Below are 26,586 nucleotides of genomic sequence, written 5' to 3' on the forward strand. Positions count from 1 at the left end.
ATTGGTCGACATGGTACATTTTTCGACCAGTAGGAAAGGGTGGGTTTTTTTGTTGTCCATTTTGCTCACAGGCGGAGAGTGCTTTCAAGCGCTTTCCTTATAAAACACAGTTTTTACCGTTTCTTCCCGCTGTAAATATAAACAACGATAGTATCCAGGAAGAAATCCAAACATTGCATATATTTTTATTATAACTCTGGTTTTACGAGGCCTATCAACACAATTTAAAAACTGGTATAAAGTCCACACTTTTCCCGTCAATTGTTCCTTCTGTCCTGCTCACATCTCCAATGGCTGTAAACGTTGTCAATTAACGTGGCTTCACTCCACATCAGCCACGCCACTTTGATAGCTAAAACACCAGTGTGTGTGACAGGATGCTATCTTAGCCTGTCAATGACGTTGATTAGCTGCGTATATACGAATGTGAATCGCATTATTGGCTGGACTATGGGATAAGGTGGCATCGTTCTAATGCCATATGGGAGCAGCCAGTCACTTACTGACTAACACTGCAAAACAGAATTGTTAAAGTATTTATTTTAATTTCAATTCAGGTTAGATTTTTTTTGTGCGCAACGCAGATTTTTTTTTGCGCAGAGACCATGCCAGCAGTGCGCAATTGCACACGCGCGCAGCTAACAGGGAACATTGGTCATGTGTATTATGTTTAGTTCTGCTTCCTCTTTCTTGCCAGTCTGATTATGTTACTCAAGCGTGAAACTGCATATCAAGATGCTGAGTTCACCCTGTCGCCAGCATCTGATCAGTTACAAATATAGATAATTTTATTAATTTATTAATACATGGGAGAATCTGGTGGTTTATAATCGAATATTTCATTGAATTAATGTTTAAAAGACAGTCTTGTTTTTTATTTGTTCCACAGTAGCCTCAGTGGTCTTTAAAGGCCTTGGAGTAAGTAAAGAATTAATAATACAAATGTAGGGTTAGGCAGTATTCTCCATATAAAGTCAGCAAGTAGAAATATGTGCTCCATTTTAGAAGCTTTAGAGAAGCTTGTCTCCTTTTCTCTGTGTTTGCACTCCTTGTCCCTAAAACAAAACATACATTTTTTTCCCCTGTGCGCATTCCTTTGAAGAAACTTTCCTTGCAGTGGTGAGGTAATCAGGGCTCATGATGGAATTTCTGTGGAATGATTTGAACCTGTGGAATAACCCTGTGGTACCGGAACTTTCATAATACTAATCTTGTGTTTGGATTATTGATTCACGTTCGTGTTTTAAATAAACACCTAAATAAACCTTTAGTACTAGAAATAGTATAAGTTCTGCCTGCCTCAGTGGTCCGTTGACAGCAAGTTTTTATTATAATTTTATTTCAGATGAAATAAGAAATGAACAGCCTAGGCAAAAAAATGCCTTTAGGGTTTAATGAAAGTATTAAAAGTATCAAAAGAATAATGATGATATACGATTTAAACTCTTAATACTGATCAAATATATACCTAACATATTTACTGTATAATCTGCATTATACAAGTAGAAAATTATATTCAAAATCTTATTTTGAAGGGCAGTTGTGGAGCACTTGCAATTGGCCAAAATCCAGGACAGCCCAGTGGCTTTGAAAACTCAAATGAGCAGAGTCTTCACAAGTACTGCTTTTACAATGAATTCTGTTTTTCATATTACTATTTTAACTTTTATCCTTGTCAAGACTACTATTCATCTGGAGTATTGTCCACCTCATTGCCAGTGTGAGTGGGAAATCCACAGTGTGTCGTGCTTTGGAGTTGAGGTTATTCCTGTTTTCCATTCCAGCACAAAGGAAGTGTAAGTAACCACAGTCCTTAACCGCTGATTTCTGTGACTGTTGTGGTTAGACTGAAATGCCTTCAATTTCTCTTTTAGATGGCTTCTGGGGACAAGAATGTATTCTATTCCTGAGAATGCATTTGCAAACTTGGCCAATATTTCACAAATGTAAGATACTTTCTACAAAACTATCCTCTTTCTTTCAATCTAGTAGATTACTACTCAACAAAGTAAATAAACAATATTGACAGTAAACTAGTGCTTAACCAATTACCTTCATGATCCTCTATTGCAAGTACTGACTGAAGACAAAAATTACAGTTATTGTAATAAAAATAAACCTCTTATTATATATTATATTTTATATGAGACTTAAAGGCACTGTTATCTCTTAGTATATGTTTCCTATATGCTTAATAAAAATGAGACTTTCAACAAAACTTTTAACTATTCTAACTATTAACATTACGGGCATTTTTTTCCTTCCCCTCAAGTAAAAGTTAAAGCAGAACTGAAGTATATACTGCCCTGGGTCTTATAGATGACATGATGGTTGATGCAGAAATGAAAATCAGTGTATGTTGCTAATGCAGAGCTGATTGAGGTGGAATGTATGGTTCAGAAGGGGTAGAGTATTCATAGCTCACTGGTCTGGTTAAACGCAGAGAGCTCTACTTTTGGTAGAAGGAGTTTACAAAGTATGTAGCCTGTGGACTACTCTTGTTTGTTTTATTTTTGGTCCTCTAGTCAGAGAAATGTATTAACCAGCTATTGTGGTTTGAGCAGCCTTTTAATAGAATAGAATAGAATAGAATAGAATAGAATAGAATAGAATAATCCTTTAATTGTCCCACAAGAGGAAATTTGGTTGTAACAGCAGCAAGAAAAACACATATACAAACAAACAGTATACAGGACACAGAACAGAAACATACACATTTTTTTTTACATATTTACATCAAGGACAATAGTTACCAAAAACAGAGTACTGCACAGTTATTAGTACTGTACCGAATATGTGTTAAAAATGGCATCTAGTGGAACAGGTTATATGTTCAACAACTTACCACTGTGATCAAAAAAAGAGACATCCTTGTCACACTGCAAACTCTGATTTAAATTCAAAATACCTTACTAAGGTATTTTGTCATTAAACACACAGTCATAAAGAGCAAATAAAAATGAAATGATTCCGTAAAGACCACAAGAATGGCCAGATTGAAGTAACATCTTCTGTTGTGCCTTGCTCTTCTGGACATTTTCATTTCTAAAATGTAGTCTTTCATTTCATAACAACGCTGTCAGGTTTAGTAACAGAGGTGGGACCAAGTCATTGTTTTGCAAGTCTCAAGTAAGTCTCAAGTCTTTATCCTCAAGTCTCAAGTCAAGTCTCAAGTAATGTCAGGCAAGTCAGAGTCGAGTCTCAAGTCACTGGTGTAAAAGTCCGAGTCAAATCACAAGTCTGAAACTTTGAATTTCAAGTCCTTTCGAGTCTTTAAAAAAAAAAAACGAAAAAATAATGTTGCAGTTATGCTAAATGTAAATATTAGACCATGTAATTTTAAAATCTGTGTTTTTCTCAACACATGACAAAATAGTGAACTTAGAAAATATACACAAATTGTGAAATTGCACCTCTTTAAAATGCAGCTCAATTAAACCTAGCTCCAAGAATAATTTTCACCGACAGTTCTGAGATAAGCTGCATGTTATTCTTGGATGCGGTTGTAGGACCAGCTTTAAAATCGCATGACAAAAATATCATACACATTAAAAAAAACTGTATCACCAACGTAGCCTGGACAACATTTGCTAGTTAGATGAAGTCAGCTATCTCATCGTAGCATATTTATATGCATATTTATAATTATACGGTTCTTGGAGTGAGTGCATACACTCATGAAGTTTAGTAACTTCAGGTCACTGCAACAAGCCCAGGTACAGTTTACCGACAGATGGGTGCAGGACCTTGAAATGCACCGTGTAGAACGAAAGACCATCGTACGTATCATAAGTTTACCAGTCTCACAAATCGTCTTCATAAATACACATTCCTTAACCGTTTATTAATAGGACCTTTGAGCTCAACGGTAATTAATTAGTAGTGGAAATAATTTCTGGTAGCGTTACAGAAATGTAGCAGTGACAATAATACTGTATGCTGTAATCACCGCGCGGATAGGAGGCGGCTGGCTTGACCGCGGCTCACAAATGACGGCTCACTTTACCGCAGTCTGTAATCACACTGGGCAATTAGTGATACAAAAAACCTGTTTTATCCTGTGAATAAAAGTATATGTTTTTGTCAATGTACCATAATAACAGAAGCGAAACGCAATATTGTGTCAGGACAATTCACTATTTATGCACAATAAATAAAGGAGCATAGCGCGACAATTTCTGTTCAGCGCCAGACTTGCTTGTAACCTATATCACTAATTATGTTATGAAAATGACGTATTAACTACTAAAAAACACTGACCTTCGTGTAAATGCTTGGAGCAGACTAACCTGTGAGCTGGAGGGTTCTGGGACGTTATATTTGGTCTTTGAATGGCTGCAATCCAGGCCATCCGTCGCGTCTTTGTTACTTCGGAAACATGGCTCGAACAATTTCTCTTCAACGACGTAATCCGATAACAACCGATCTCTTTACCCGTCGGCTTCCCGTGGCTGTCATGCGACCGGCTATTGCAGTTAATAATACAACGGCTTCTTGACATTTTTGTGTTTCTTTTTATCGCTGTTTAACTGATTTTAATTGAAAGCCTGCGTGCGCTAGTACCGCTTGCCACGAGTTCCCAGAATCCTTTGCGGTTCTACCCGTGAATGACGTCACATTTTCAATCTCTATATAATATGCATGTTAAATTTTATATTTGGGGTAAAATATCAAGTCTTTTCAAGTAAACCGGTTCAAGTCCAATTCAAGTCCTAAGTCATTGGTGTAAAAGTCCAAGTCAAGTCACAAGTCTTAGAACATTTTTTCAAGTCAAGTCTAAAGTCATAAAATTAATGACTCGAGTCTGACTCGAGTCCAAGTCATGTGACTCGAGTCCACACCTCTGTTTAGTAATAACAGCTTCATTTGTGTAGCACATTTCAAAAAACAGAAAACAAAGTGCATCACGGTTTTGATAAAAACCACACATTAAAGATTAGGTTAAAACATATTGACTTATGGATTCATAAATAGACACAAAATCATCCATACAACCATAGATTCATTCAACTCGAACCTCAGTTTTTGCCGGAATCAGATAAAAGACATTTGAATACATGCAATTGGTTAATTTCAATTAGATTAAATTTAATTAATGCAGTGCCAAATCACAAGAACAGTTACCTCAGGTTGCTTTATTACTACAGTAGAGAAAAAATCTCAACAATCAAATAACCCCCTGAGCCCGTACTTGGTCACGGAGGGAAGGAAAAGCTCAGTTTTAGCAGGAAGAAACCTCTGGAAGAACCAGGCTCAGGGAGAGCCAGCCATTTTCTGTGACTAAAAGAGGAAAGCAATTTATTAAAAGCATACCCTTGTTTCTGTCTGAAGTTGTCAACACTATCACTCTTCAGTGATTGCCTGTGTATTATATGCAGTGTGCATATAATACACAGGACAACCTAACTCGAAATAAACTCAAGAATGGTAGAAACTAGACTAAGAAACATAGGTCGCACAGAGAATAAAAATGAATGAATAAACAACATTCAAAAAACCCATGAACACAAAACACTTTAGTCAGTGACGCAGGTACCCTGACAGCCTTTAAGTCTGTAAGACATGCCTGTAGCTTAACTAATTGGTTTCTGTTATCTGCCTTCATGCATAAATAAAGCTGGTATTATCTGCATAGCAGTGAAAATGTATGGTATGTCATCTAATAATATTATCAAAGGAAAGCATGTCTTATTTAAATTGAACTGGTTACTGCATAGAACCCTCTGGAACTTAGCAAATTTTGTGTGGTGAGCAGAGATGGGCAGTAACGCGTAATCCGATTACTTTTTTCAAGCAACGAGTAAAGTAAGGGATTACTATTGCAAAAACAGTAATTAGATTACCGTTACTTTCCCGTAGGAACGCTGCGTTACTGCGTTACTAAAACCGTGATTTTTTTTGCGAGAATGTCTCCTGACAGTGACGTAAAGCAAGTGCGACGTTCGTGACAACATCTGTGTGCAGATCAACAATGGATAATATATCAAGTGCAGGAGAGAGTATGAGCATGGAGCGTTTAAAGTGTGGAAGTACTGACCCTACTTTAAGTATGATTCCATAAAAAGTGACAAAAACATTAGTGTCCGTTGTGCGTGGGAAGAAAACTCCTTTTTACAGCGAAAAACCCCCCCAAGCAAGCACCGAGTGCGCAACGACGTAATGGGAAATTCACAGAGAAACTCGTGGATTCTTCAACTGACTGCTGTGGCACACCTGCACCAGGGTAAACCTCCGCCTACCACACTCCTGCTTTACAGGTGAAAATAGAGCAAAAGGACCGCTAGTCTTTGATTTTATTAATTTTCTGCTGTGTTTTACTTGCATCTATTTGAAAGAGTGAGTGTAAACACACACAAAAAAAAAGAATTATGTGCAGGAATGTGCAAAAAATAGGTTTAAATATTAAACAAATTTCTTCCAGTCAGAGAATGTTGCATATAATTAAATTTTTGCTTGATGCATAAAGTTAAAAGATTAAAACTAATAAAACAAGTTTTAAAAAGGGACCTTTCCATTTGATTACATTTTGTATGATGGATTGTGCAAAAAAAGTAGAATTGGGCTGAAAGATCTATCGCTTTATCACCTATTCAGGTTGTAAATCGTGTTTTTAAAAAGTAACTAAGTAACTAAGTAATTAATTACTTTTGAAAATAAGTAATCAGTAAAGTAATGGGATTACTTTTGGGGGAAAGTAATCAGTAATTAGTTACTGATTACTTTTTTCAAGTAACTTGACCACCACTGGTGGTGAGGGGTATCAGGTGCTGTACTAAGGTGTAGCAGGACAAGCAAACGATGAGTCCACTGTCAGAGAACATTAGTAACCTTCACTAGTGCTGTTTCTGTGTTATGATAAACTCTAAATCCTGACTGAAACTCTTCAAATAACCCATTCTTCTGGGAATTATACTGTGCTGTTTTACAACTGTTCTTTCAAGAATGTTTAAAATAAAAAGAAGGTTAGAAATCAGCCTATGATTAGTTAAGATAGCTGAATAGTAATGTATTTTAAGTAAAATACATGCGTCTGGGAAGGGATCTCAGTTTTGAGATCCCTTCCCAGACGCCTTAACGCCCACTCACATCCTGGGCCATCTGATCTCAGGAATTCGCATGATAAGGTGGGGCCAGGTTTCACAATGAACTCACCCGAAACTCTGGCTGATTGGGACCCACACCCAGTTTCACACCTTGGCTCAGGTGATTAGAGGATCATCAGGGGGTCCTTTTGTCCCTCTGTAGGGGGATACTCCCACTAGGTTTATATCTGGGACTCTCCATCATTTGACCTTAGAACTGAAGAAGCTTCTCGGATGAGAGGTGAAACGTCTTCAAGTAACTTAAAGAAGTCCAGACGCTTTTCTTTGCAAGGTCCTTTGACTACGATGACCTGGATGACTGAGAACCTTCACAGACATATTTTAAGTAAAGGTTAATATGTTGCTAGGAGGTTGCAGTAGAGCTGCAGTGGTGAGTTTTAAGTTTTGGAGAACAAGCCATTTATTGTCTTGTCAATAAATGGCTTCGGCCCATACATCAGAGTTGTGAGTTTCTAGAGCTTTATTATCAGCTATATATTTTTTTTTCATTCTTATTCATAGTTGTGCTTCTTATCCATCCAGGATCTGTATCTAATAATGTTCTTATCAGAAGATATCAAATTTGATTCAGTGACCATCATTTTTGTCTTTAAAAGTTGTTCAGACAATTAACAGTATTTCTCTCTCTATTTCTTTCTAAATCTCTCAATCTTCAAATCAGAAGTTGTACTTTGTTTGTGTGTTTTTCAGATACATATCTGATGACAGTACATTAAGATATCTTGAAAGGCATTCTTTCTACAACCTGTCCAGGGTCACACACATGTATGTAAATTTCATGCACAAAAATTTAACATGTAATTGAAATTAATCATCAAATGAATGGATTTATGCTTCAGTAAATACAAATAAGTCTTGTATCATGTTTCCTCTGTCCTGCAGTAGTACTGGCAAAATGATTTTCAAAGACCTGGCTTTTTTTAATGTTGGAGATGGGTTGGTTAGATGTAAAACATAATTATACAGTAATGTACCGATTATTTCAGCAGATTATTCAATCCTTACATGGTTCTTCTCGGTTCCTAAATCCCACCAGCTTCTCCTTTCAAGTACAGGGTTACTGTGCTATTAAACCCTTGTCATTAGCTTTGCATTTTTATATAACAAGCCCCAATATGACAAGCCCCCTTTCCTGTCAGATACTCATATACTCAAACACATGTATAACAGGTTGAAAGTGTTACAGTAGATAACTTGTGAAAAGATTTCTATGGATGTTTCTATAATTAAAACAGTTTTGGAGATATCTTAGACTGAAAAAAATTTTTAGGCAAAAAAGCATTACATGAAAAAATGCAAATATTTTGTGTTTGTGTCTCTGTGTATGTTTTCATGTCCAACAGACAACTAAATGGCATCAAAACACTGTCATATATTGATCAAGATGCTTTTAAGAATCTGCCTAATTTAAAATATCTGTAAGTATGATTTTATTTGTTTATTTATATTATGACTGTATTGTTTGTTTTCCAAATAAGCAACATAAAAGTTATGTACATTTATTGATTCTTGACTCAGCTTTCTTTTAATACAGTGGGATCACAAACACAGGTCTCACCACCTTTCCTGGGCTACAGCATATTCACTCCAGCCAAGACCATTTTATATTGTATGTAGCATTTAGTCATAAATATTCTGCTGCACATTCCTCTAATAATTTGACTTGAAGCCTTTGTGTGTGTGTTTGCTCCTTTTTAACAGAGAGATGGTGGAGAATGTTTTTATCCAAGTCATACCTGCTAATTCCTTTACTGGAATATCTCTGAATACTTTGACTATGTGAGTTTAATTTAATGTCAATGACTAATAATGCAACACATTTTATCTCTTAATTTGCCATGTTAATGGAGCTTGGTGATGACTCTTCATACTTGCTGGCATATGGTTATTGGTTAGGTCTAGAAAGACGGTCATGGTTTGGGATAAAATTCCTTCCTTCCTTCCTTCCTTCCTTCCTTCCTTCCTTCCTTCTGTCCATGAGACGTTATCACTTCAACCTCCTCAAAGCATGGAAAGAGGCTCAAACTGTTTCTCTGGTGAGCTATAGTGATGGAAAGAGATGAGTTGGGGCTGGAGGTGCTAAATTCAACCATTCCCACCTCCCTCCATTGTGATGACCACCTCACAGAGGCCAAGAGAGTGGATATTACTGCATTGCAACAGTGTTTTGCAGATTTGTTCTCCCCAGTAGCAGCTCGCTCATAGGGCACCATTTTGAAACAGTTCCTCAGATGGATAAGACAGCACCCATCGCATCCTGCCTGCCTCCCATGACCAACAAAAAGGGCAGTTCTTGGGGCTGGCTGGTTATTGCCACTTGTTTATCCTGAACTTTGTGGATCTGACCAGCCCCTTGAAGGATCTCCTTCCAGTGGACGGAGCAGTGCCAGGTGGCATTTGTACAGGTGAAGAAGGCTCTCTGTGAGGAACCCCTGCTTCACACTCCTGACTTTTCCCTCCCCTTTGGTTTTGCAGACCCACGCTTCAAACTGAGGGCTGGGGACTGTTTGTCACAGCAACTGTAAATAGACTGGTACTTCATGAGTAAATGAGTAATTGGAACACTTTTTACTCTAAGCTTTTTTTCATCCAATCAAACAGACAAACATACAGCAATTGTTTTCTATGATTTCTATGACTAAGTGTTTTGTCAAACAGCGGCACACACTCCCACTCAGCTGAATGTTTCAAGGACAACTGGGGGTTCAGTATCTTGCCCAAAGATGCAGACTGGAGGAGTTACCACACCTGACCAGAGATTGTAGCCCAGTATATTTGAGAACTCTACCAACTACAATACTTTTGGTTATACGCCTTATGTTAAAGATGCAGGTTTGCACATCAGTCATATCTTGATGGCTTGATTTAAAATCGTTTTCCAATATGCATACCCTGCAGATTATGACAACAGAATGTATTTAATGTCGTTTCCAATGGCATACATGTCAGTGTGAAACATAGAGATGGAACTAACGTTTAACAACAAATTTAATTATGAAGATTTAAGATTTACAGGGTTTTCTTCCCCTTTTTTAGTGTGCTGAATAGCAATGGTGTGAAAGAGATCCAGGACTATGCTTTCAATGGAACCAAACTGGAGGAAGTGTATGAACTTTTGATTTATTCACTAAACTGATAGGACACAAGATTCAATTCACATCTTGTATTTATTTATTTCTTGTCTATATAGTTTGTGTCTGAAATTTACTAACGTGCTTGATAGATGGGATAAGTCATAGGTAGATTATAGCCTCAAGTGAACAAGCAATTTTAATGACTAAAATTTCTGGGCAGGGTCAAATAATGTTGGCCCCTTTGGTAGTTGTAGGTATACTGTTTCAGATACTTTAAAATGTTCTAATGTCATTGATTATGGTTTTCAATCTTTTTTTTTTTGTTGTTTAATTCAAAATGGACATGAAACATTGTACAACAGTTCATTTCTTTGTTATTCTTGTCAGTTTCATTTTACTAAACACACTTTTCAGAAAAAAATACATTTTAAAACTGAAGGTTTGGTAAAACTAAATAGTTTTTATCATGTCATTTTGTTCCCCATCTTTTCCCAAATATTCAGGTATCTTGATAGGAATTTGGATTTAGAACAAATAGAGGAATTTGCATTTTATGGTGTGATTCAAGGCCCAACTCACCTGTGAGTACAGAATTCACAAAAGACAAAGTGTTCTTGACAAAAATCTCTCTCTCTCTCTCTCTCTCGCTCTTTTATTCTCTCTCCCACCCTTCCTTTATATAAAGACAGAGAAAGACAGAGAGAGAGAGAGAGAGCTCTGTAGCCCAATGAATTAATTCTTAACTATTTGTCTGTCAATCCAGAGATCTTTCAGATACCAAAGTACACTCTTTACCATCAAAAGGTATGAAGAACATTGAAAAGCTCCAAGCTAAAAACACATGGGCCTTAAAAATGCTGCCCCCCTTAAGAGCTTTTGTTCACTTACAAAGCGCTGAATTGACCTTCCCAAGCCATTGCTGTGGTCTTAAAATGCTGAAAAGAGGGCAAGGGTAAGTCTTGGGAAAATATTCCCTGTTTTTCTTTTACTTGTGTACTTCTTTCTCCTTTCTGTTGTAATGTCCATAGTATTAGGCCTTGGTTATTCTCAAAAGCTGTAACTAGCTACTAGCTAAAAATTTTAGTGTATGAAAAAATAGTTACTTAGAACATGGCAATAATTTAGCATTTAAACATTTGACAGTTGAAAAAAGATGCACTGTAGATTGCAGCTTTTGTTTTGTCTGTTTCCATCTTTAGCCAAACATTACACAGAATTTATACTGACTTAACATTCACTATGCTGTCCTATATAACCTGCTCAATGACTGCTATAAATTTACAGAAACAAAAAAGTGAGCCAATTGTAACATCAAACCCTACATAAGGTCATAACAACTTGCAATGTGTGTTGTTTATATATTGTTGTGATTAATTGCTGTTTTTTGACTGTTGCGATTGCTATCACAATGTGGTTATAATACTACATATTATGTTATACTTTTTAAGACTATTTTAGTCTTTAGGTGGAAACTATTGTCGAGTACTGTCTGTATCTCAGACAAGATCCAACACTCTGACATCACAAAGTGACAAGTGAAAACCATTATGGGTTTTTACTTTTTACACTTTGCATCACATGTAGTAATTCATGGTGTAATAAACACATTTCCAAAAAAGGAAAAAAAATATTATTTGCAAATTTACATTCTATTTAAAATAGTGCAAAGACAACATAATAAATGTTCATATTGATACACTAATTATAACTTTAAATGTAATACAACAGCAAGTTTAAATTAAAGTGAGTTAGAAAAAAAATTGGAAAAGTTGCATAATGACAAAAATCAGGCTTTATTTCAAATTCATTGCATGACTTCCACATCAGAAACTCAAAAGAAATCACGGACATCACATCCTCTGGCTTAAGAGGAGAGGGACATGTTATTAGGGCACAGTTTAAAAGTCAACATCTATGGGGTTCATTAATGTACATATCTTGTACATCTCCATTAATGTTGAGTGTGGCTTTGGAGAAACACATGTTTATTTGAATGATAGCCAAACCAAATTCTGAATGTATAACAACAGTCCAGAGTAAAGCATGTAGGTGCTAACTTGACCTGCCTGTGTTCCAAACCTCTTAACAATTCAAAAGCTATTTTATGAAATAGAAAAATATGACAAAAATCACAGGAATAGTTAATGTAAAAAGACTTTCATTTACAGTGTTCTTAAAAGAAGAGATAATGAAACTCAGTGGTAAACATAGACTATGTCCTAACTGTTTTAATAGTAACAAAAAAAAGCACATATGGTCACTTGCCTTTGCATTTTTAATTAAAAATAGGCTTTAAATGATTTGAAGATTATTGCATTGTTTTTATTTACAATTTAAATGTGGTTAAACAACAACCCACTTTCGTCACAAAATTTGTATTTGAAAATATGCTTGTAATTCATTCCCTGAAAAATAACTCTTTTCATTTCTGTGCAAGACACTCTGAGGCAGTTATCTGCAACCTGACATGGGCTACTTCAGGAAAGCTGCAGCTGTCTTCTGCAATGCTCTCTCAGAGGTATCTGGAGTACAACATCTCACAACATCTGAAATCTAAAAAGTTTGGTATTCCAACTCATGGCAGTGCAAATAGCAATCCCAAAAGACTGATTTGCCCAACCAAGAAGTCTCAGGATGATACTTTGTTCTATGTAAAAACATATTCAGAGCATCTCAGTGAAGTTTTTGACTTTTCGCTGTGTAATGAACTTGACGCAGATGATGGACCCTCATGCACCCCCCTGCCTGATGCTTTGAACCCCTGTGAAGATGTGATGAGTAAAGACATCCTCAGGATATTGGTCTGGGTCGTCAGTTTATTTGCCATTTCAGCAAACCTATTGGTGCTCTTCATCCTGTTGACCAGTCGACAGAAAATGTCTGTTACCCGTTTTCTTATAGGTCACCTGGCATTTGCAGATTGCTGTATGGGGTTCTACTTGCTGGTCATTGCATTTGTGGATTTCTACACACGCTCCAATTATCATCACTATGCGATTACCTGGCAAACAGGAAGTGGCTGCAATATAGTAGGAATATTATCTGTGTTTGCCAGTGAGTTGTCTGTGTTCACATTAACTCTAATCAGTCTTCAGCGCTGGAATGCCATCTTCTCAGCTATCAGGCCAGACAGAAAAATGAGGTTGCGTCATGCATCTGTGCTAATGCTTGTTGGCTGGTTGTTGTGTGCGTTTCTTGCACTGCTGCCAGTAGTTGGTGTGAGCAGTTACCAGAAAGTAAGCATCTGCTTACCTATAGACACTGGGACAACTGCTGCACGGACATACATTATTTCTGTCTTGATTGTTAATGTCACTGCTTTTATGGTAGTATGCTTATGTTACATCCACATCTATTTTATGGTACACAATCCCAATCATAACTCCAGCAGATACGACGCGAGCATGGCCAAACGTATGGCTGTTATTATTTTCACCAACTTTTTATGTCTGGCTCCCATTTGTTTCTACGGCCTGTCTGCAGCTTTCCACCACCCGATGATAACTGTCACAGATTCCAAGGTATAACTTTACATACTTGTAATATTTAATGCACCCCCCCCCCCCCTCCCTCATTTATAATAAGGGTTATGTCTTTTTCTCAACAGGTGCTGCTGGTTCTTTTCTATCCTCTCAACTCTTGCACCAACCCATTTTTTTATGCTATCTTGACAAAGGCATTTCACAGAGATATCCTGATGATGCTGAGTCAGATGGGTCTTTGTCAACGGCAAGCACACCTCTATCGAAGCCAACTAGTCAGTATTACTCCCTACATATAAAGAAAATGTCTACCCCAAAGCCCAGCATCCATATCCCAAAACAAATAAGACTCAAAAAACAAAAAGTGGCTTTTTAAATTTGATTAATGTCCATTTCTTATAGTAATAGTCATAAATGGTTACATATTCACAGACCTGATCAATCAAAAGTGTACTATGTCACCTAAACGGAGAAGTAACCATGAGGTTGAATTTCAATATTTAATGTATATGTCTTTGATGCGGTTACAAATAAATAAATAATGTCTGAACATTATACTATTCCAGCCATAAGGTGGAATAAGAAAACAGAACAGTTCAAATCACGAGAAATCAAACATTGCATTTTCTATTTTCTATTCGTTTTTAGAACCAGGTAACAAACCTTGGTCCATATGGGATTTAAAATATCAACCAAAGGGGAAAAATATCTAAACAATGGGAAATGTAAAGAGCAGGTTTATCCTAACTTTTTGTGATCTACCATTTATTCTAAACATTCTAAACTGCTAATTTAAACGAACAGCAAGTGAGACCCAGGTAGGCTGCAGATTGTTGGTTGTTCTGTATAATTAACTGCTCTTTTCTCTGTAAAAAAAAAAAAGGCTACTTATTAGATTGTTTTCAGGGTAAGAAGCATAAAAAAAAATTAAAACAATGTCTTGTTCACTGATAAAGCCACTGACAAGCCATTATGATCCACTGTAGCAGACTAATTCAACCTCTAATAAATCTATTTATAATCAAACTGGATCCTTGCCATTAGTATATGTAAATAACTAAAATGAAATAAAATAGCTCCATTTGGGACCACATCTTATCTGTTCATCTGGACATAGCACTTACACATCCTGGATAGTGAGACACACTGGTTTGAGTGTGGAGTCAAGGAGGCTATTTATGTGAAAAAGGTAAAGTCATTGGTCCGGGTCTTTGATCATTGGATGTTGATCAATGTGGCAGGGGTTTGGGACTGCTGCTCTACAGCATATCTCTAAACCCAGCACTGTCTCGTACCATGCTGCTGTAGACTGATTTGTAAACCTTCAAAACATCAAAAGCTGAAGGGCGGTCGGTGGGATCCTTCTTCTTGCACTTCTCATGGATCTGAAAAAGATGGAAATGGACTAAATCCCCACCAGGTACCTTTCCCATAAGGAACCACGTCACATCTGGGATCTTCCAAATATCGGTCTTCTCATCATACTCTGGCATGAGATTGTCTGAAAATGGCTTTCTATTGTTTCTGAATGGCCATAGCTGCTCTGGGGCAACAAAATCTCCAGTGAGCTCCCGATGGCCACATTTCACTGACAAGTTTCTGGACATATCCACTTCAGGAAGTGCATCAAGGTCATTCACTACTAGATGAAAGTCATTTGTCAGTAGAAATTGGGACAGAGTTTTCTCAAGGCTGTTTGAATCGCACATAACTCGTCGCCCAACTGGGCTGTTATGAAGGTAATGGAGGATGGTGACGTAATCTATAGCTAGCCTCAGCCGCATCTCCCAATTGTTGTGTTGCTGGTAATGCTTTTTTTCAAGAACATCATCCAGATTAAGCAATGAGCCAAACGGGTGGTGTTCTGTCAAAATGATGTGCTCTTCAAGGCAAAACCCCACCAATTGAACCACCTGGGGGCTCTGCAGGGCCTGTAACATTGACAATCCATGGAGAAAATCCTCCAAGTAATTGAGAGATGATAGCCTTGACAGAGCTACCTTCTGGCCTCTCCACTCTGCCAAATAAACCTGAGGAAAGAAAACAAAATAGATGAGATTCACAAGGTCTACTGACTGTTGCCAATGATAAAAATTAATATTTTTAACAAAATCTGTATTTTTAACTGTACAAACCTGCCATGTATTACTTTATGACATAAATAAAGCTAAAATAATTGATTATGCTTTTTTTTCTTCTTCTTTTTGTATGTCCCGTCTGACACTGTAGCAATTAGAATCAGAGTTATTGTCTAAAGGCCAAGAAAAATGCCCAACAGATTTATTTTACCAAGTAGACCATTACGGCTTTTGCTATACTGGTCCACTTGAATGTCATATTTCATTCAATCTTATTATTATTATCATCAATTTTATTTTATTTAAATACAATAAAATCAAATATCAGCTCCCCTGTTGACCCCCATAGTCACCCTCATTCCCCAGAAGCCATCAAAAGCAGGGGGCCCAGGCGACTCAGACACGGGCCCACAGCAGTAGCACCACCACAGAGCATGGGGCGACCCCCCCGACTCCACTGCAGAGGTAAATTACACCCACTCTGGCATTTAGTGAATTCAGTAAAAGACTACATGAGACAATAGACATCCAGGTTGAGTTCATCGTCCACCTCTGCACCTCATCAAGAGGCACTCTCAAGAGCTCAAGAGAGATTTTTTTTTCATGGCAACGAATGTGAATGTTACAATTAAGTTACAAGCAATTTGCCCTAAAACTTTCTTTTTTGAACATTAAACAATGTGGGATCTGTATAACATCAGCGTACTTTGTATTTTGTTGTGACATGTTGTCCAGTGTCACAACTATGATAAGTTGCTAAAGTTACAATGGGAAATTAACATGGAATCTCTTGACATTACATTTATTTGATACACATACAAACTTAGCCAATACACACACACACATATACATATATATAAAAATCTGTCTACCTTCTTCACTGCTCCCTGGTCAATCAGCTTCAGCTCGTGTACTTCAGCATTTATTTGTAAACACTGGAGCCAGGCGGTGCAGTCTTTCATGGTTGGCATTTTAAAGTGTTGAGGCACACAGCCCACCAGAGGTGAAACTTGCTGCAAACCAGGCTGATACACAGAGTCCAGATAGAGGTAAATGAAGATATTGGTAAGAAGGAAAGCAGCAGCACATATTCCAACTACTGGAACAATGTAGGCCACAGTAGTCCTGCTGCGCTGACCCACTGTGCCCTGCATCTAAAATAAAAAGAGGAATGACAAAAGGGATATTGTAAGTGTACTAATTACAGCTACAGATATTAAAGAGTAGGACAACACGAGGCTGAAAAGCAGTATTTTCCTGCCTTACTCTCACACCCTTTGGCCACTGTGGTCAGAGGTATATTGTGTGGTCAGCTGTACCTGCTGTGTAGCCTTAACAATGGTGTGTGGTGGTCCTGTGTACCACAGAACCACCACACCACCATCCTGGTTAAAGTAGTAAATTAAAGATTTTCGGGAAAATATCCACTAGCCTATCTATTTTCTTATTCTCCCAGTATTAACAAATGTAACGAAGTAACAAATTACTTACTAGTGATGTTCGATTCGTGAACGAATCGTTCAAAACTCGAGAATCACTTTACTGACTCGTGAATCATGACGCACAAGCCCAACTGACTCACTGACTCATCCCTGTTTCTGTTAGCAAACTAATTCGCTTAGTAGAAATATATCTAGCTTATAATTAAAATTGCGGGGGGGAACAACAGCCAGTTTCTTAACAAAAGCATTTCTGCTCTGAACTGGAAGAAAAAACCCTGAGTAGAAGCTCACATCAAGAAAATAGCTCCTCGGTTCACAGTAGCATCGCTCTGCTAACATGCTAACAACACATTTGAGCTACTCACCCCCTCCCTTCCTGTGTTGAATCGTAAGCGTAAGCAAATCACTCAGGACTCGCTCACCCCCTCCCTCCTGTGCTGAATCGTAAGCGAATCACTCAGGACTCACTAACCCCCTCCCTCCCGTGCTGAATCGTAAGCTTAAGCGAATCACTCAGGACTCGCTCACCCCCTCCCTCCTGTGCTGAATCGTAAGCTTAAGCGAATCACTCAGGACTCGCTCACCCCCTCCCTCCTGTGCTGAATCATAGAGCGAGGGAACGAATCACTCACTCACTCACCCCCTCCCTCCTGGCTCACAGCTTCTTCTTCTTGGTTGGCAACCAATGTTAAGGCGCATTACCGCCCCCTGGCTCACAGCTCAGTGGACATTTAGATGAGAAAATATATATTTAACACATTTAAGGAAAATACTAATAAAAAAACAAAAACAGATGTTTATTAAGCAATTTTGATAGGAAATTGCTTAATTTTAGAAATGTTTTTGCTCTTTTTTGCTCTATAAAATAGTTGTTGTTTTTTTTAGAATCATTCATCTTAGCAGTGGGATTTACATGAAAAGAGAAACAAATTAAGTTTGAGTGAAAATGTAAATTTTTTGCACTCTCTGGTCAACTGACTCAGTGAATCAAATGACTCAAAAAATCCGAATCACTTTGGTGAGTGACTCATTAAAACTCGATTCAGTAAAAAGAATCAAATTTACCATCACTATTACTTACTTTAAAATGATGAACACACCTTCATTCATTTTGGTGTGCTCAACTTTATTACTGGGAATAAATCCAAAACAAATCTATGCCAGGGATAGAGGTAATGTTCTTGATAACTGTACATCTACTTTTGTGCCAGCCACTCACAGTCACTATTTTTCAAATCTCAGCTGTGTTTCATCATGAATGACTGGCTGTCCCTGTCAATTCCTGTCATGTCTTAAAACCAGTGATGGGAATAACGGCGTTACAAGTAACGGCGTTACTAACGGCGTTACGTTTTTCAGTAACGAGTAATCTAACTAATTACTATTCTTATCGTTACAATGCCGTTACAGTCACTAACAAAAAAATGCGGTCCGTTACTATTTTTCAACAAACAAACGGTTGAAGCTGTGTTTAGCTTACCGCATCTTATATCAGTTGCACAGAAGTAGCTGACTACGTAAGCAGAGATGGGCAGTAACGGGTTACTTGTAAGAAAACTTCTTTTTACAGCGAAAAAAACCCCTAAACTTCCAAGCAAGCACCGAGAGCGCAACGACATAATGGGAAACTCACAGAGACACTGCCGTATCCTTCCACTGACCGCTGTGGCACACCTGCACCAGGGTAAACCTCCGCCTACCGCAGCCCTGCTTTACAGGTGAAAATAGAGCAACAGGACCGCTGAGTCTTTGACTTTATTTATGTTCTGCTGTGTTTTACTTGCATCTATTTGAAAGAGTGAGTGTAAACAAAAAAAATATTTTATTTTATGTGCTGGAATGTGCAGAAAATAGGTTTAAATGTTAAACTCATTTATTCAACTCAGAGAATGTTGCATATAATTAAATTTTTGCTTGATGCATAAAGTTAAAAGATTAAAACTGATAAAACAAGTTAAAAAAAGAGACTTTTCCATTTGATTACATTTTGTATGATAGATTATGTAGAAAAAGTAGAATTGGGCTGAAAGATATATCGCTTTATCACCTCTTCAGGTTGTAAATCGTGTTTTTAAAAAGTAACTAAGTAACTAAGTAATTAATTACTTTTGAAAATAAGTAATCAGTAAAGTAACGGGATTACTTTTTTTTTGGGAAGTAATCAGTAACTAATTACTGATTACTTTTTTCAAGTAACTTGACCAACACTGTACGTAAGTAATCTGGACGCTACAGCTTTAAGCAGCTGCGCACGCTCCCGATCACTGTCTAGCACAGGGCTGCCCAATCCCAGTCCTCGAGAGCTACTATCCTGCAGCTTTTAGATGCATCCCTACTCCAACACAGCTGAATCAAATGGTTTGATTACCTCTTCAGCATGCCATCATGTTTGGCAAAGGCCTGATAACAAGCCATTCATTTGATTCGGGTGTGTGGGAACAAGGATGCATCTAAAAGCTGCAGGACGGTAGCTCTCGAGGACCGGGATTGGGCACTGCTGGTCTAGCACAACACCTGGAGCACAGGGGGCAAAAGAATCGCATGAGTGCTGCTGTTTGACTGAGGAAGAATAAAGTAGTCGTGGTAAGCCAATCACATGACCACTTAAAGACAAAGCAACAAGGTGATATATACCAGTTTTTAAATTGTGTTGATAGGCCACGTAAAACCAGAGTCATGATAAACAATATATGCGGCGTTTTTTCCTGAATAGTTTCGTGACGTTCACCGTCTAACGACTGCACTAGCAAGCACTCTCTGCTTATGAGCAAAAAAACAGGGGAAGTTTTAGGAGTGACGGAGGGAGAGAGAGAGAGAGAGAGAGAGAGAGAGAGAGAGAGAGAGAGAGAGAGAGAAAGAAAGAGAGTGAGTGAGAAAGACAGCAGAAAAAGAGAGTGAGCGAGTTTTGAGATGTGAGAGATTTGTGACGTTTAGCGTGTTTGGAGTGTGTAGTTAATGTGTTGTCTTGTGTAGTTAATGTGTTGTCTTGTGTAGTTAGTGTGTAGTGTTGTGGATAGTTTTGTGTTGTGTGTCAGAACAATGAGGCAGCTGCTGTCTCCAGGTAGAAACAAGAGTGATACACCTGCTGCTGTCAGACCTGCAGGTATCAGCCCATCATGTTCTCGTTTATAGTGGATAGAAATTATTTTTTTGGAGTGGCACAAAAAATTTGTGTGGCATCTTATTGAATGCAGAACAGCTGATTGTTCTGTAAATAGTCTGAAATGGTTATTTAAAAAAAAATCAAGGTAAAAGGTAAATGGATACAAATAACTGTTGTTTGCAAAACTTGTGCATAGGATTTTAAAATTGACAATTCATATTTGCATTTAAAGTTATGGTTAAAAATATGATTCATTAAACTTGTTTGTGGTTGTTACAGTAAAAATATAACTTTTTCTACTCTGATTTTATATTTTTTGTCTGATTTTAGATCAATTGTGTTAATACAGTATGTCAAAATGGAAACATAACTGTAAATTCAGACAAGTGAGGTTGTGCTGAAAAGGATGATACCAAACAAGGCAAAGTAAATAGTTTTTAAAGGTAAAATGTGGAGGGAAAATCAAAAGTAGTGAATGACTCTGTCCCGCTGCTGAGAAAATAACAAATAACAAATTTTTACAGTTTAGAGTAAAATATCAATCATGTATAGGGCTGCACGATTAATCGTTAGAAAATCGCGATCTCGATTCATACTTATGTGCGATCTCATTTCCAAATGACAACGATTAAAAAATAATAATAATAAATTTTAAAAAAAAGACGACGATGATTGTACCGCATTTTGATCCGGGACGTAATCTGCATGAAAACAAGCGCTCACTCTTCCTGCTCAACAAATGACAAGGGCGGAGCCTTATACCACATGATACAGAAGCTGTGCCGTGCGATGCTAAAATTAGCAGGGAAAAAACAACGGAGAGCACGTCAGGGATGAGGAGAAAGTGACAGGAGAAAATCCGTCCCGGTCAACCACCCAAACATCAATAACGGGAACCTTATACAGCGCTTCCCTATCCGGTTGTTAAGTCTGACGTCACTAGCCGTGTCTGGGTCTAAACTCCGCTGTAGGTCCATATATCTTGAGGTTACTCTATTCCGTAACCCCTGTTCTCTGATAACATGAGTGAGGTGTCTCACTATGGGAACGCTCTCTCGGCGTTGTCCTCAGAAGCCTCTATATCATTACTCCAGCCAGTATTGGCTGGCAGTCGTGACGCTTGCGTCAGGGAGGGGCACCCTCCTCCCTATAAAAGGGTGTGACGCAGCGTCACCCGTCATTCAAGATAAGCTCACCTCTTCCTCGCTTCGTGCAAGGAGGGTGATCTGGTGAGACACCTCACTCATGTTATCAGAGAACAGGGGTTACGGAATAGAGTAACCTCAAGTTCTCTTTCAAACATTCGTTTCGGTGTCTCACTATGGGGATATGCAGACTCCCGTATTGCCAGATAAGCCCATCTGAACGACTAACTGCCAATTTAGGAGGTCTCGTGGGGACCCACACTTAACACAGTGTGGGCTAGAGACGGTGCAGTGACATCCAACCTATAAAACCTTGCAAAGGTCAAAGGTGAAGCCCAGCTCGCAGCTGCACATATCTCGTCTATAGAGACACCCCTAAAAAGGGCCCAAGAAGTTGCCATCCCTCTGGCAGAATGAGCATGAAGCCCCTCCGGGGGGGACAGACCCGTGCTGGAATAAGCCAATTGGATCGCCTCAACAATCCAGTGGGAAATGCGTTGTTTGCTAATGGGCTTGCCAAGATGTGGTTTAGCCCAGGAAACAAACAGCTGATCCGACCTCCTGAAAGCCTTCGTTCTCTCTATATAGGTACATAAAGCCCTAACTGGACAGAGAGCATGTAGGCGCTCCTGTTCAGGGGAAGAGAAAGGAGGAGGGCAAAAAGCTTCCAGCTCCAATGGGGTGCATTGAAGATAAGGATTTTTTGGGCACAAAGGCCGGATTTGGCCTGAGTGTGACTCTAGAGTTATCCCGCGTGAATCGGGTGCACTCTTTGTGTATTGACAGCGCATGAATATCACTGACACGCTTCGCAGATGCGAGAGCCAGGAGCAATGCAGTCTTCAAAGACAGGATTTTTATTTCCACCTGGTTTAGTGGTTCAAATGGAGGCTGTGAAACTGCCCCCAGCACCAGGGATAAATCCCACGTGGGAACGAGAGGTTTAGACACTGGGTGGAGCCGTCGTGCCCCTTTCATGAAACGGCAGACTAGCGGGTGATGGCTCACCGGGCCATCCACGAAGCCCACATGGCAGGCTGAAATGGCTGCTAGATATACTTTAATTGTGGAAAAGGCCTTTCCTTTATCTAACAGTTCTTGGAGAAAGGAGAGAATTGTTGTCACAGAGCACTGAAAGGAGAGAGTGTGAGACTTTCCACACCATTCCTCAAATACCCTCCACTTGTTCTCATACAATGATCTTGTGGAGGGGGCTCTAGCACTCTGAATAGTGGCCATAACACCCTAGGGGAGTCCTGCCGTACTCAGATTCAACCTCTCACGGGCCAAGCCCACAGGGCAAGGCGCTCGGGGTGAGGGTGAAAAATCTCCCCCCTGGCTTGGGAGACTAGGTCTCGTCGGAGAGGGAGAGGCCAAGGTTCGCTCCACAAGAGGGGCATAATCTCCGCTAACTTTCCACCTTGGGGCGATCAATATCATTGTTAGCCCTCTCTCTCTCACTCTGGTTAGAGTGGGAGAAATTAAGGCCAGTGGAGGGAACGCATAAAGCAGAGCATGTGGCCAGTTGTGAGCTAATGCGTCTACCCCTAGCGGAGCCTCCTGGTCCCTCAGGGAGAAATACAGTGGACACTGAGCGTTCTCCCTCGAGGCAAACAGATCGACCTGTGGCTGGCCAAAGCGGGTCCAGATTTGGGTCACCACATGTGGGTGCAGGGTCCAGTCCCCGTACTGCGGGTTTCCCCTGGACATTAAGTCTGCTCCCAAGTTCAGAGCTCCTGGAATGTGAGTAGCTCTCAGTGACAACAGATTGATGCTGCTCCACATGATCAGTCTGCGAGCCAGCATGTGCAAAGGACAGGAACGTAACCCGCCCTGTCTGTTGATGTACGCCACAACAGTGGTGTTGTCTGTTCTGATCAGAACATGGTGGTTTCTCAACAGGGGAAGGAAGTGTCTCAGTGCTAGAAAAGCTGCTAGCAATTCTAGCCAATTTATATGAGCACCCCTCTGTTGTGAGTCCCAGCTGCCGCTCACTGCTCTGCCCTCGTGAGTGGCACCCCAACCCGTGAGACTCGCGTCCGTGGTCACCACCTTTCTGGCTGTGACAGCTCCCAGTGACACCCCCTGAGTGAGAAATGTGGGATTTCTCCAACAGTGGAGTGCTGCAGCGCAGTCTGCTGTCACTCTGATATAGCGGTGGGTATGGCGCTTTCGATTCAGTCTCTGTGATGCAACCCATCGCTGAAATTCCCTCATATGCAGTCTGCCTAGTGGAATGACTGCCAGTGAAGACGCCATTAATCCCAGCATCTGCAGGCATTTTCTGAATGGGAGATACAGTGGGGCAAAAAAGTATTTAGTCAGCCACCGATTGTGCAAGTTCCCCCACCTAAAATGATGACAGAGGTCAGTAATTTGCACCAGAGCTACACTTCAACTGTGAGAGACAGAATGTGAAAAAAAATCCATGAATCCACATGGTAGGATTTGTAAAGAATTTATTCGTAAATCAGGGTGGAAAATAAGTATTTGGTCAATAACAAAAATACAACTCAATACTTTGTAACATAACCTTTGTTGGCAATAACAGAGGTCAAACGTTTACTATAGGTCTTTACCAGGTTTGCACACACAGTAGCTGGTATTTTGGCCCATTCCTCCATGCAGATCTTCTCGAGAGCAGTGATGTTTTGGGGCTGTCGCCGAGCAACACGGACTTTCAACTCCTGCCACAGATTTTCTATGGGGTTGAGGTCTGGAGACTGGCTAGGCCACTCCAGGACTTTCAAATGCTTCTTACGGAGCCACTCCTTTGTTGCCCGGGCGGTGTGTTTTGGATCATTGTCATGTTGGAAGACCCAGCCTCGTTTCATCTTCAAAGTTCTCACTGATGGAAGGAGGTTTTGGCTCAAAATCTCACGATACATGGCCCCATTCATTCTGTCCTTAACACAGATCAGTCGTCCTGTCCCCTTGGCAGAAAAACAGCCCCATAGCATGATGTTTCCACCCCCATGCTTCACAGTAGGTATGGTGTTCTTGGGATGCAACTCAGTATTCTTCCTCCTCCAAACACGACGAGTTGAGTTTATACCAAAAAGTTCTACTTTGGTTTCATCTGACCACATGACATTCTCCCAATCCTCTGCTGTATCATCCATGTGCTCTCTGGCAAACTTCAGATGGGCCTGGACATGCACTGGCTTCAGCAGCGGAACACGTCTGGCACTGCGGGATTTGATTCCCTGCCGTTGTAGTGTGTTACTGATGGTGACCTTTGTTACTTTGGTCCCAGCTCTCTGCAGGTCATTCACCAGGTCCCCCCGTGTGGTTCTGGGATCTTTGCTCACCGTTCTCATGATCATTTTGACCCCACGGGATGAGATCTTGCGTGGAGCCCCAGATCGAGGGAGATTATCAGTGGTCTTGTATGTCTTCCATTTTCTGATGATTGCTCCCACAGTTGATTTTTTCACACCAAGCTGCTTGCCTATTGTAGATTCACTCTTCCCAGTCTGGTGCAGGTCTACAATACTTTTCCTGGTGTCCTTCGAAAGCTCTTTGGTCTTGGCCATGGCGGAGTTTGGAGTCTGACTGTTTGAGGCTGTGGACAGGTGTCTTTTATACAGATGATGAGTTCAAACAGGTGCCATTCATACAGGTAACGAGTGGGGGACAGAAAAGCTTCTTACAGAAGACGTTACAGGTCTGTGAGAGCCAGAGATTTTCCTTGTTTGAGGTGACCAAATACTTATTTTCCACCCTAATTTACGAATAAATTCTTTACAAATCCTACCATGTGAATTCATGGATTTTTTTTTCACATTCTGTCTCTCACAGTTGAAGTGTACCTCTGGTGCAAATTACTGACCTCTGTCATCATTTTAAGTGGAGGAACTTGCACAATCGGTGGCTGACTAAATACTTTTTTGCCCCACTGTATCTTCCCAACTGAAAAATGCCGGCATGTGATAGCATTTTTTTTACTCTGTCCACAGAGAGACACGCTCTGTACGAGGCGGAGTTTAGAGCTATTCCTATGAAAGAGATGGCCTGAGCTGGCTGCAGGACACTCTTTTGGTAGTTTATGGTGAAACCCAGAGCCATCAGATGATCCACTGTCAACCTGGTGTGCTCTCTTCCCATTATTTCTGACTCTGATAGCAGCAGCCAATCGTCTATGTATGTTGCTATGCGGATGCCCCGCCTCTTCAGTGGGGCTATGGCCGCCTCTGTGCATTTCATAAATACCCGAGGGCTCAGTGAGAGACCAAACGGCAGGACCTGGTACTCGTACATTCTGCCCTGAAACGCAAAGCGCAGGAATTTTCTGTGAGGCGGGTAAATAGGGATGTGAAAATATGAGTCCTTCAGGTCTATTGATGTAAACCAATCGCCTGGGCGCACTACATGCAGCAGAGTGGTGGTCGTCAACATCCTGAATTTGTATGACCTGAGATGCTGATTCAGAGCCTGTAGGTCCAGTATCGGACGTAGTCCCCCTCCCTTCTTGGGCACGAGAAAATACCTTGAGTAAAAGCCGCATTGGCTCTGCTCCTGGGGTATTTCTCGTACTGCTCCCTTTGATAGCAAGGTAGTTATTTCTTCTTGCAGGATCCTGGCTGATTCGCCTTTTGCAAGAGAGAAAATCACTCTGTGAAATCTGGGAGGGGTGGTTGCGAATTGCAAACGATAGCCTCACCCTAATGTCCTCACAACCCATTCTGGCGCAGCGAGAGCTCGCCATCTCTCTATTCTTGCTGACAGCGGCCCCAAAGACAGGTACTCCACAGTAGATGGAGCTCTGGCTCCCTCTTGTGGCGGAAACTGGTCCTTCGGACCAGGCCCCACTGCGCATGCGCGGGCGGCCCGCGCTTGACCAGCGCTTATGGGGCCGGACACCACTGAGGGAATCAACCCCGGTGGTGTCTGGGTGCGTGGGGGCATTATGTTTTTCAACATACTTTCTGTGTTTTTCACACATTTTTCCCGTGCCCTTGGCAACATGCCTGGATGCAACGGGTGAGTTTTTAATAAACTGTGTTTTGTGAGACAGACATGCTTGATTCGGCTGAACAGCGTTTCGTCGTCTCTTTTTTGAAATCCGCTCTGTGGGATCCAACTCGAGTCCCAGGCGCTGAAAGGTGGAGGCAGAACACACTTCTCCGAACGGGCTCCGGAACTGAGCCCTGGAGTGA

The 26,586-nt window shown here is 40.1% G+C and overlaps 2 protein-coding genes and 1 pseudogene across 3 annotated transcripts in view; 1 reads left to right on the forward strand and 2 right to left on the reverse strand.

The window, feature by feature from the left end:
- The first annotated feature begins 8,306 nt into the window (after nucleotides 1-8,306).
- Nucleotides 8,307-15,112, forward strand: LOC113027263 (thyrotropin receptor-like). Its single transcript, XM_080303469.1, has 8 exons — nucleotides 8,307-8,521; nucleotides 8,638-8,712; nucleotides 8,805-8,882; nucleotides 10,140-10,208; nucleotides 10,681-10,758; nucleotides 10,941-11,129; nucleotides 12,615-13,698; nucleotides 13,785-15,112. The coding sequence occupies exons 1-8, from the start codon at nucleotides 8,397-8,399 to the stop codon at nucleotides 13,956-13,958; spliced, it is 1,872 nt and encodes a 623-aa protein (XP_080159595.1). The 5' UTR covers nucleotides 8,307-8,396; the 3' UTR covers nucleotides 13,959-15,112.
- The window catches only part of pomk (protein O-mannose kinase), a 34,125-nt gene continuing 19,490 nt past the window's right edge, over nucleotides 11,952-26,586 (reverse strand). The window contains exons 1-3 of one of the 2 annotated variants that reach the window (XM_026172883.2): nucleotides 17,545-18,263; nucleotides 16,610-16,891; nucleotides 11,952-15,689 (exon numbers count right to left, since the gene is read on the reverse strand). In XM_026172883.2, coding sequence (XP_026028668.1) covers nucleotides 14,919-15,689; nucleotides 16,610-16,891 — 1,053 coding nt within the window. In that variant the 5' untranslated portion in view covers nucleotides 17,545-18,263 and the 3' untranslated portion in view covers nucleotides 11,952-14,918. Of the gene's footprint in view, nucleotides 15,690-16,609; nucleotides 16,892-17,544; nucleotides 18,264-26,586 lie in introns of those variants that run through there. The other variant, XM_026172882.2, reaches the window with a different exon arrangement.
- On the reverse strand, nucleotides 21,821-23,743 carry LOC145429675 (uncharacterized; annotated as a pseudogene).

This window comes from Astatotilapia calliptera, chromosome 7 (assembly GCF_964374335.1).
Source record: "Astatotilapia calliptera chromosome 7, fAstCal68.1, whole genome shotgun sequence".
Lineage (NCBI taxonomy): Eukaryota > Metazoa > Chordata > Actinopteri > Cichliformes > Cichlidae > Astatotilapia > Astatotilapia calliptera.